The sequence below is a fragment of the Stegastes partitus genome, unplaced genomic scaffold, assembly GCF_000690725.1.
Source record: "Stegastes partitus isolate 25-593 unplaced genomic scaffold, Stegastes_partitus-1.0.2 Scaffold703, whole genome shotgun sequence".
NCBI lineage: Eukaryota > Metazoa > Chordata > Actinopteri > Pomacentridae > Stegastes > Stegastes partitus.
This window is the reverse complement of record NW_007578434.1, coordinates 326767-338633: the sequence shown is the minus strand read 5'-3', so window position 1 is coordinate 338633 and position 11867 is coordinate 326767. Positions and strand designations below refer to the sequence as shown.

The 11867-nt window shown below is 41.5% G+C and overlaps 1 protein-coding gene across 1 annotated transcript; it reads left to right on the top strand.

The window, feature by feature from the left end:
- The first annotated feature begins 6223 nt into the window (after positions 1–6223).
- On the top strand, positions 6224–7298 carry ptf1a (pancreas associated transcription factor 1a). The gene is made up of 2 exons (XM_008290919.1): positions 6224–6842; positions 7096–7298. Exons 1-2 carry the CDS (start codon positions 6224–6226, stop codon positions 7296–7298), a joined length of 822 nt encoding a protein of 273 aa, XP_008289141.1.
- Positions 7299–11867: the final 4569 nt, after the last annotated feature.

Genomic DNA, 11867 nt, shown 5'->3' with positions numbered 1-11867 from the left:
TTGGGATGAAGTCCGTTTTATAAGCTGAAGAAGCAAAACAATCCCCCATCCAACAGCTACTGTTGAGATGTCCTTGAGCAAGGCAAAGAATGTGAAATGAAACAGAAAAGCTGCTTAGTGTTTAGAGGTCCCAGACCCATGAATGAGACATATTTTAGTCAATAAATTTTAGGCAGAGATTTCTGTCACAGCAACTCATTTCACTGTAGCAACAATCAATTTTATTTGAACACTGTGTAGTTCTTCTTCCTCCTCCTCCTCTTCTTCTTCTTCTTCTTCTTCTTCTTCTTCTTCTTATTATTATTATTATTATTATTTAGCAGTTTTATTAGCTCATCATCCCTATTCAGAAGGTTAGACACTCATAAATACACATGCTGATCCTGCCTTGACTAAGCAAACTTGTATTATTTATATTGTGGTTTTAATGCTGAGCTCCACAATGAATTTAACAGCAGCCGCACAAGTCCTTCAGCCTAAATGACCATACAGGAGGTGAGTGTCCCCCTATGAAAGGTACTTCAAGAAGTTCTCAGCCTCACCAAAACTTCACAGGCGACTGTTTTGAAAAATGATTCTAAAAATGTAAAGTTGACCTTAACCCTGATGTTATCCACCTGTTTTTTTCTGATTTTTTATTTTTATTTTTTTAATTTATTGATGTACGTAATCTGCTGTTTTACATCTCTGACACTTGTATGGACACTACTGTCTTTATTACCTCTGCAGCAACACTCATGCTGTTACTGGCAGCAGGCCTGACACTACACATACGTCCTCAAATGTATTCATACCCTTCCACTGAAGAAAAGGTCAAATTCACAACAGTCACTCAAATAACTAGAAACTGAAAAAAGTAATAATAAATAAATTTAAAAAATCGCTAAATTATAATTTAGTGAAATAAGACATTGCTTTTACAATGTGGTTGAAAAGAATAATAAAATAATAAAACAAAACTGTCCAGGACAAATTAGACACTTTGCTGATGAACTGTGGACCAGAATCAAAATACCTGCCAACAAGTCTGATTGAGAGTTACAGAAAACACTTGATTGCAGTGATTGGCTCAAAGGGTTTTTCAACAAAATATTAGTTTACAGTTCCTATCATGCTTGCTTGCTTGTTTTTTGTTTGTTTTATTTGAATATTTCTTTTGAACCACAATTCAAAAGCAATGTCATGATTTTTATTATTTTTTAAATTTATTATTACTTTTGTCAATTTCAACTTATTTCAGTGACACCTGTTTTTTTTTTTCCTTCTTTAATGGGAGGGTATAAATAAATTTGAACACGACTGTAATCTGCTGCTTTCGCTCACCCACGTTTTTGGTGTTTTTTTTTCTTTCTCTTGCTCATATTTAATGTGTCTGTCTTTGCCCACCTAATTTATTAATGTTTAATTTGTCGCTCAATCTGAGCTCAGCATCTAAAGTCTAAAGACTGATGACTGCGGTCAGCAAATTTTAACATCAAAGATTCCTACTTGGACCCATAGATCCTCTTCACTGACTCCTGGAATCCAGTGACAGATCCTAACAACCAACCCGTGACCTAGTAGATCAGATACCTCACACATTAAGGCCTGTTGCTATATTTTTAGAAGTCTTGAAATCGCCCAAATCCCCCCACTGTGACCCCACCCCACCCAAAAAACTTCAACAAGCCACAGATTAAATGCTGTAAATCAAAACAAAATACAGTGGCTTTATTCATTAAGTGTTAAATTAAATTTCCATAAATTAGACCACATTCAGATCATATTATATTCTAAAAAACAAAGTAACCATTTCTACATCAAGAGGCTTATAAATCTTGTGGCATTGCCCCTTTCTTTTAACTTTATTTATTGTTTTTCCAAGAAATAGCCAAAATGTGCCGTCTAAAAATCCCACATATCGAAGATATTATAATAAAATAAAACTCTTTAAGACACTCACATCCTTAGACACATTACTGAGGACATGACGTCTGTGTCTTTAATAGTAGCTACAGCCTACTAATATAACCCAAAAGACACAATTCATCAGCATGCCAAGTTTTTGCATGTAAATTGTATGAAGACAGGATTTTGCAAAATACAGAAGCATAGTGCTTGAAACCATCCTTGAAACCTAGAAACCCCTCAAGTTGGAAGCTCCTTGACTCCTCACTTGTAAGAAATGACCTTGAGGATGTTATGAGTCCAAAAAAAATGTCTAAACCAAGAATAAATAAAAAGCAGCTGCCTTCAAGTGGCCAACAAAACAAAGGTTATGGTGATTGTGGAAGATGCATCTAATCAAGTTGCTAAATTACTGTTCAGTAAATCCCTTTAATTTGTTTAAGTCATCCAGATGGATAATCCCCTTTAGCCAGAGATTAGAGGGATTACCACTGAATCACAGTGTGGGAGGATTAGCTTCAGCTCTAATTCCACACATTTGTCTGCCATAGTTCACTTTCTGCATTTCCTTTTCCTGTCGCTGACAGGTGAGGTGCTCACAGGTACGTCAATAAATACAATTAGGGAAACATTAAAAGTTTGACATGAGACACATACAGTCTGGTCTATAAGGATTTGGACAACAAAACATTTTTCAAAACATTGTCTCTGTACACCACCACAATAAATTTCAAGTTGAGGTTCAAAAGTATAGACCTTTAATTTTATTCAAGCAGTTTTTAACTGTTTAGGAATTACAGTCATTCTTGACATTGTTCCTCCATTTTCACATTGGCTCAGCTGACTGATAAGCAGTTTGGTGTTGGAAATAGATGTCTGGCCTGTTGCCTGCTTATTTCCTAACAAATAAAGTTGGTCTTCAGTTGATTGCAAATTTATTTGCACATGCTGTTCCTGGAAACTGTCAAAATGCAGATCTAGATGTGTCCATGCACACTGTCCAAGAGAGAGCTGAAACTTTAGGAGTGTGTGTGTGTGTGTGTGTGTGTGTGTGTGTGTGTGTGTGTGTGTGTGTGTGTGTGTGTCTGCATGCTGCAGACCGATGGGAACCCAAACACTTGCTCCGCTCGCACAGGTCGGCCTGTTCAGAATGACAGCACGTTCATCAATGAGACGACGTGGAGCGCGCGGTCATGGCGCGTTAAAAACCTGCACGGTTCGAATTATCATCTGGATTCAGCAAAAAGGAAGGGGTGAGACACACACACTTTTGTCACACTTGTCAGTAAAAAGCACACATGCATAAAGACAAGGGACAATGTTTTAATCTGAGTACATATATATATATTTATATATAACCCGGACAGTTCAGACAAAATCCGTTGTAAAAACCGAAACGCAAAAATATCCTAGTTTATGTATGTTTTCACCTGTAGAGCTTAAATAAGGACAGGGCCAAAGAGTTTAACATGTATGTGAAGAACACAGGTCAATGGGATTGTTCCTATATTGTCTCTATAGCTTAAAGTTATTGTATATTTTCCATAATGACAGCAATGAGCAGGGAAATAATGATTTATTTTTTTCCTTTTGTTTAATTTTATTTTATTTTATGCTATTTTCTTTCTTTCTTTCTTTTTTTTTTTTCTGTACATTTTCAAAGCCTGGACTTTTTGGCTCTCAGGAAAAATAAATAAATAAATAAAAAATAAAAATCGGACATTTAACTTTGAAAGCCGCTGGTTTCCTGAAGTTTGTTACACGTTTAAACTCAAACTTTAAATCTAAATCTGCCAAAAGTTTATCGCCCATGTCTCCTAACACGTACGTTAAGGGAAAAGAATATAAAAATGGATTCTGAAGGCAGATTATTATCATCCGACCTCCTGCTGCTGTTTAATTTTTAAAAGGCCCTCTGTATCACGATCTCTACTTTTACACACCGCAGGAAATATAAAGGTAGACTTTCACCATGACATACGCTCAAACTGTTGTTTATTAAACTCTTTCGTACAATTCTTGTATGGGCTTTCCCACACATGATGTATGTGTGACACGCTGTGTTTCAGTTTTAGTTCTGTTTCATTGGGATAACTGAGGTCTTAATCATCACTTCCATCCACAGGTCAGCTCCCTACATGTCAGAAAGGTTTAAATACATTTTCAGACCGGATTGTTACCGAATGATCCATCGTGCGTCATGCACTCCACTTGTTCCAGCAGCTCTCCCTATTGGGCCCCTCAGTCAAGGAACTCTTCACTGTGATGGATGCTGATGGAGATGCGGTGCAGGTCTACAGGGCTGCCCTGCTGCTGACAGAGTTTGGTGCTGCGTTTAGCACCTGGTTGGTACCTCGATGTGCGTGTTTTGTGCGTCTGTTGAGAGACACGCAGCTCCCAGCTACAGCTTCATTATGTAGACAGCAACACAAGCCCCATTTATAACACGACATGTTGCCTTGACTGGCGATGAGGACGCAAGTGGCCTTCTTCCCACGGCCGCGGTCCGCGGCCCGCGTTCCAGCTTTGTATCGCAACACTAATATCCACACAGAGGCGGGGCGCTCGCACCCAGCCTGCCCCTGCAGAAGGTCCATTTTTTGTGCAGAACAAAGTGACTCCTTTCACTGAATGGACTGAATAGACGGGCACTTACAGGCCGGTGGGCAGTCTCCTCTCGGTATACCGGGGTGCGTTAATTTGTCGCGTGAGGTGTCAATGAGGCGCGCGCCCCGAGGCCCACCACTGTGCCTTTATTTGTCACCAGTTCTCCCAATCAAAACCGCACTGGCTGGCACAAGTGGCGCATCGACCACTCTACTGGTGCACGTATTTATGGCAGCAGCGCTGCCCACTTACTGCTAAATAAATGATCGAGCTGAGGGCTCTTCTCCACTTGTAGGAGGAAAAGATGAAGAAGAGCAGCTTCGAAGCAGCATGTCTTGTCCTCACTGCGCCTTTTCACTCGTCTGATGTGTTTCCATCCGAGATAAACACAATACAATCCCTGTATGTCAGGTACCAGAGCATGGGCAACTGCCAAAAAGGCGCATTAGTCGTTCATTAAGTTCAAACCCGTATTTCTGGTCATTTTCTTTTCAAGCAGTTTAACTAAATCTAAAACGTTTTTATTTTAAGAAGCCATGTTATAATAGAAACATTGACTTTATAAGTTTTCTTTTTCCTTTGAAGTTGAGGGCAATTATGTGATCTGCAAAGATTTACAAAACTTCTTGAAATGCTTTTTGCTAGACACTTTCCGATAGAGCTAAGTGCCGTTTACGCACGCGCACACGCTCACACACACACACACACACACACCACATATATATAACAACAACAACAATAATAATATAACAATAGTTATTATTGTCAGTAGTAGTATCCTCATTATTATGTCATTGTGGTTGTTGGTAATGGATTATTCTTCTTCTTATAATAATAATAATAATAATAATAATAAATTGAGATTAAAGTGCGCCTGTAGCGCAGTCTCACAGCGCACATATAGGGTTATGATACTACTGACGTCAGGGTTCTGATCCACATTCTCCACTGTGACAATATATAATTTAACACTTGTTTTTTCATAACTGTTCTTATTATATGTTGCTTCAGTCAGAGGAACAAACAACTTCTATCTCACGACACTGTCTTGGAGTCCGTGGTACAACCATTCCAAGTGTTTACCGGTTCCATAAAATAGTTATATCCTGCAGCTAAACTTGCCTAAACATATTATTGTTTACCTTAATTATACAATAATAGAATTAACTGACTTTTTTTTTAATATATCGGACTACCAGTTCGATTCATGTACAGCATGTGTTGATTGATTAACTTTTTGCACTTCTTTGGTTGTGAATGGACAATTGAGAGGTCACGTTAACCCGTTCTAGTCTAAATTACTTTAGCAGACGCGTTTGTGGGAAACAGTGTGCTACCGGTGGAAGTGATCTAACCAGTCCTCTAACTTGATTCATTTAGACTGTAAACATGAAAGCTGAACTGGCTGAGTTGTGAAGGCAGTGTGGTGCAGGAGAGCAGCCGGTGTCAGTCCAAGTAGAGACGTTAGACGGGATGGGGAGGGGAGGGGGGCGTGGCCTCGACGGGATTTACTCGAGGTGCGCCTCGCGGACCGAGCTGTCATTGGTTGGCTCTCTTGGCAAACGGCACGCGACTATGGATGTCGCTATAAAGAATCCTCGCGTGGCCGCTCTTTAACTAAAACTACGTGTTGACCAGAGCAACGTGCACGGAGCAACCAGTTCATCAAAGAAGGAACAACTTGTCATTGTTTCCGCGACAACAGGAGAAAGGCGCAGCGCAGACAAAGATGGACAGTGTGCTGGACCCTTTCTCCGGACTCGACTCTTTCTCCTCCCCTCCGTACTTCGACGATGACGACTTCTTCACTGACCAGTCCTCCAGAGATGGACACCTGGACACTGATGACTTTTTGGATGACGACGTCGACTTCCTTACTAATCATTTCCAAGATTATTACAGCAAAGACAGCAGCAACAGAGCAGCGCCTCACGATGGAGACTATGACTACGGCAACTTGTCCTTCTCCTCGTCTTCCTCCACTTTCTCATATAGCTGCGCCGACAGCACCCCGGAACTTTCGCCTCAGATGGTCCACCACGGCGTCCCGTTACTGAAACGGAGGCGGAGGATGAGATCCGAGATGGAGATGCAGCAGCTGAGGCAGGCGGCCAACGTCAGGGAGCGGCGGAGGATGCAGTCCATCAATGACGCGTTCGAGGGGCTGCGCTCTCACATCCCCACCTTGCCCTACGAGAAGAGACTGTCCAAGGTGGACACTCTGCGGCTGGCCATCGGCTACATCAACTTCCTGGCCGAGCTCGTGCAGTCTGATCTGCCGATTAGAAACTCGAACAGCGAGACGCACGCGCAGCCTAAGAAGGTCATCATATGCCACAGAGGAACAAGTAAGTAGCAGAGCTCTGGTTTCTTTCCTTTTTATTGAAAAGTGCTGCATTGGCGTGGAGATGATGAGACTTAGTGAAGAAGTTGCACATTGATGTACAGTTTGTGCATTTTCATACAGACTGAATTACATCCCTCTAAACTGTCTCTAAGCATCTCTTGTCCTGATTTTTTTATGCATGTAGTCATCTGGATCTGTCATAGTCCTTGTCTCAAAAGCCTTGTACTAATGTCTCTCTACCTGTCTCTCTCCAGGGTCTCCCTCCCCCAGCGACCCGGACTACGGCCTGCCTCCTCTGGCCGGTCACTCTCTGTCCTGGTCGGATGAAAAGCAGCTCCGGGAACAGAACGTCATCCGCACCGCTAAGGTCTGGACACCAGAAGACCCCAGAAAACTGCACAATAAAGCGGGCTTGACAGACATTGAAAATGAGCCTCCCTTCGGCCTGGTGGCCTAAACACAAACACCAGTTTGTCCTGCGAAACGCACATTGTAAATGTGCAGAGCAGGACGCGCACTTGAAGACACACTGTAATGTGAAGATCTGCTTACATTTTCTGATATTGCATTCAATGTTGTAGCCGAAATAGTTTTATCATGTTGATAATTTTGTTTTTGTAATTCAGGCAACTGGCAATCATGTATTTATTTTTTCACAAGTGATAATATATATTTTTAATTTAACTGCAATGAGAGAGAAGATGTATTTTTATATTGTGTACAATGATATGATTTATATTTATATTCACTGCAAATAAATGCACCTACAGATAAAAATGTTCTGCTTCTTTCTTTACACAATTTTATTATGTTATATTATTGAAATCAGATAAAATATGAAATAACACGTTCTGCATTGCCCTGTGAATGGTTGAAAGCTTCATTACTGAGCTTGGAAATAATTCGAATTAAAGCTAAATTTCGCTGGCTTGAATTTCTCAGAGTCAATAAATGAACTCCACGAGATGTGGCTTAAAGTTCCTGCACTTTTAATTTTATTAAACTAACAAATGGATAGGATAGGGAGAAAGACACGAGAGCTTTCCACGGAGAAACCAGACGCTCACTGAAAATCTGCTTATTCTCCTTTATTTTCAGCCTTCTATCTGTATTTCTGTGGTCTTGTGACGCGATCAGTGTGAATTTTGGACCGTCAAATTATTCATGCAATAAAATACACGCTATTGGTGATACAGGAATGAAAAAAAGAATCCTCTTACAGCCCATATAAACGCAATAGTGTCCTGTTGAGCACACGCATGGTGCGCGCAAGAAGTCGCAGCTCTTTGAACCTCTGAACAGATGAACTGTGAGCAGAGAGTCTGACTGAGTGAGAAAGGGGGAAGCTGACAGTTAACCCAAACTAATACAGCCCAATATTGTGACATAAATATGTTAATGAGATGCTAATGAGAGGAGACTGTATACCCACAACAGCTGAAGATATTTAAAGCGCACGAGGGCGTGTAGGACCAGGATGGTGGGAAGCTGTTGAATGCTGCTCTGTGCGGCAGGTGCGGCCGGGACAGATTTTCCCGTGGTAGCGGCATCCCTCCAACATGTGTCCCCACAGCCTCCTCTGAGGCCGCCCCCACTCCAGCAACACACCACCGCGTATATGAACCAAATGGGCCCAAGAGCAAGCACAAGGCTGAGGGCGACACACTGCCGCGCTGCTGCAGGGCTGCTGTTAGGATTCTGACGTTTGGATTTGAAAACCTCCAGCGTAACAGGTGGGTTCGCTCACGTTTCTATTTATCACAACTATGATTAGAGACGTCCTACGTGTTTTAACTTTTATTCTCGACCAAAAGTCATTCATAAAATGCTACATTTCTCCACTTTTCAACCCCACATTTTGAAGGTCCATGAAGTGTTTTTCCTCCTCTCTCTCTCTCGGTCTCCTCAGCGGCCCCTCCAGGTCCTCTGGGAGTCCGTCCGCTCTCATTACCAGCGCGACAGGAGCATGTAATCCTATTACAGCCATTAGAAAGTCAGATGTTAGTGAGTCAATGCAACTTCATCACTTTGGCAGGAGGGCCGGTTCCACTTTGACTGTGCAACAGCAGAGCCGAGGTTAAAACAGTGGTAGCATTGTAGTTTCTCGCACCTTAACGCCTTTGTGTCGTTGATGCGTTTTAGTGCCCGGAGCGCAAAACGCCTCTCAGCATTCTTTGGTGCGGTCGCAGCCAAGCGGAAGGGACAGGCTGAAATACTCCCGGCTATCTTGTCACTCCGGCTACGGGTTTGGCAAGGCTTCAAAGGACATGACTATTTAACAGTCTGACAGGTTTTATTTCCTTTAGTTCTCTGCCGGCTTGGACATTATGGGCCACGCCAAGCGGTAATTTGGTTGAGAAAGGCTCGGCGCTGAGCTCAAAGGCCGCTGATTCACCACACAGACATGCATCGTGCTTTCACACCTACAGTACAGAGCTATAACACAGCCAAGATGAACCAAGAATCCCAGGGGTAAGACAATTCAGAGGATAAATTCTGACTTATGAAAATATTCTTTTATATTTATACTCTGTCTATTCTAATATTCTGTTATTCGACACTAGCAAAATCAATAAAAAAAAATAAAAATCAGGATTCATATTTCAGAGAGACAACAACGATACAGAGGTTTAAAAAACATTAAAAAACCTCTTTCACCAGAAAGAAACTGTCTAACGGCTGACTCCCTGTGGCGGCTCATTAAAGACATAATTTAAAGAAAAATCCAATTTACAGATCTAAGAATTTTTACGCATATATATATAGATATCACTTTGATTTGATGACTGCAGTTAGTCCGATTAACAACTCATGATGAATGCCTAGAGATTAAAAAGTTCAAATTAGATATAACAAGTTAAAGCCAATCAGTAATGAAGGAGACCGTTATTCAGCGTCTATTCTTTACTTTTGTTTCTTTAGTACGTTCATTGTCGGTATTGCGGATTTGGTCACCAGCAAGTAAAAGTACAAAATGCAGGACTCACAACTCTTCTGTGTGTGTTTTGACACTCTGAATTTTTCTCTAATTTAAAGGCATTTCACAACCATGAGTGTCTTCAAGGCGAACAGTGTGATTTGTGCAGGGCATCTATTTGCTTTAATGTATATAATAAATAACATTCTAATATTGCTTAAGGCTATTTAGATATCTGAAGTCTTATATTCTGCTTTTCGCTTATCTGCCATTTGAAAAAACAAATTTTATTTCTTAAATTACACGTCACTTTTATTTTACGCTTAAACATTCATGAAAATAAAATACACATAAAGCTTAAGGGAACGCTTCATGTGCTTCATGTGGAAACGTTCCCTGGGGTGCCATGTGTTACATGTAAATATGAAATCACATAATAATAATGCACAGGCACTTTTACGCACCAGCGACTGTGAACATATGTATTTTGTCGGTTTCTGTGGCTGAAAATGAATTAACAAGGAATGAAGGAATCATGTTTAGAATTAGAATTAGAATAAAACTTTATTGATCCCTTCGGCACAAGACCTCAGGGAAATTGCTACACCAGAAAAAAACAACACAGCACTAATATAAAACCAGCAACAACAACAGCATTCATTGACAACGTCTGTGGCGAATAATAATAATAATCATAATTAACCATCAGTGAAGTTGTAAAGCTTCAGATAAACAGCTATGACTGACACATTAGGGAGAAGAGAGTAAAAGGTTGTGTTGCCTCTAATTCTTTCTAATCAGCTTTGAGTCTGCATGTTCGCGCACCAGGGGAGACGCTGAACAAGAACCACAAATCGGCTTCATTTGCAGATTATCTCGCTTTGGAAATACAGCCCCTGGAGTCATAATTATTACCTCTGGCTCTGAATGTTTCTGTCCAGAATGACATTAGTGAGCCAGTTGACAGGCTGACATGGTCAGTCACTCCACTGCTCCGGTGCATTGCAGGACACACGGATGCTCAGATTTGCTGTGCAGGGCGTCTGATTTTTGGGCGCAGTGTGGCCCGGGTCCACAACAGGTGTCTGCTGGGTTGGCGCTGACAGAGTAGGACGCAAGACAGGATGTGTGACAGGAGGGCCGGTAGTTTGGATCATTCTCTCATCTCGGTTGGCCGTGTTTTTCAGAGCTGACATTCCAGTCTAAATTACATCTTTATGAGCCCCTGGAAAAGATCTGTCGCCCCCGTTTTCTCCGGGGATGCACCTGGTAGTTCAAACTTTGTCTCTTTTCATTTCCTTTTGCTTGAGTCCCTGGACAGCAGCTGCCTAAAAGCAAGCAAAGAGAGAGGCCCTTGCAGTGTCTTCAAGACGGGTTTGGCACCGTTTTCCATGTCTTTAATGTTCCATCAGCCTTTGTCCAGAACACAATATGGTCACTGTAAAGCATGACGTTTTGCAATAATAAAACACATTTTCAATGATGTGACACCGGGCTGAAAGCGCAACGCGGGCCAGACAGGCCAAACATGTCCCTGCGTTTGTTTTGTGCACCCGGAGCCAATTAACAGCGAGGTCTTTTCGCCGCGCCTTGATAAGCCAATTAAATTTATGTCTTCTACTTTTTCAAGGGGAGAAAGGAGGTGGATTTGGTGTGTTCTCCTCGAAATGTCGATTTTCTTGCCATCACCTGGTGCTTTCTCAACAAGAGAGCAAACTGTCCCGAGTGCACCCGGAACCATACGGCTCTCACCATCCCACTCCATTGTTTCACGCGTTGATCACTCATTACCGGGATGTAACAAATCCCCTGTTAACTATGTTTTGTGGCATATTTTCATCCGCAAGATTAAGCAGATGCTGCGATTGTAAAATGTAAACTGTAGGGCTACTCAAGACTTTAAAAAGAGACGGGCAATCGGTTGCGAGCGAGGGAAAGAAAAAAAAAAAGCTTTGGGCACATCTTCAGAGGAATAAAACATTTAGCCATAAAGCTAAGACTTCAACCTGCTCTATTTCAGCCTTTGTGTTGTTTGTGAATAATTAATGTTAATAGGGACAGGTTTGTATTCTCTGAATGCGGGACCACAGGTGCGGAGTGACAGGATGA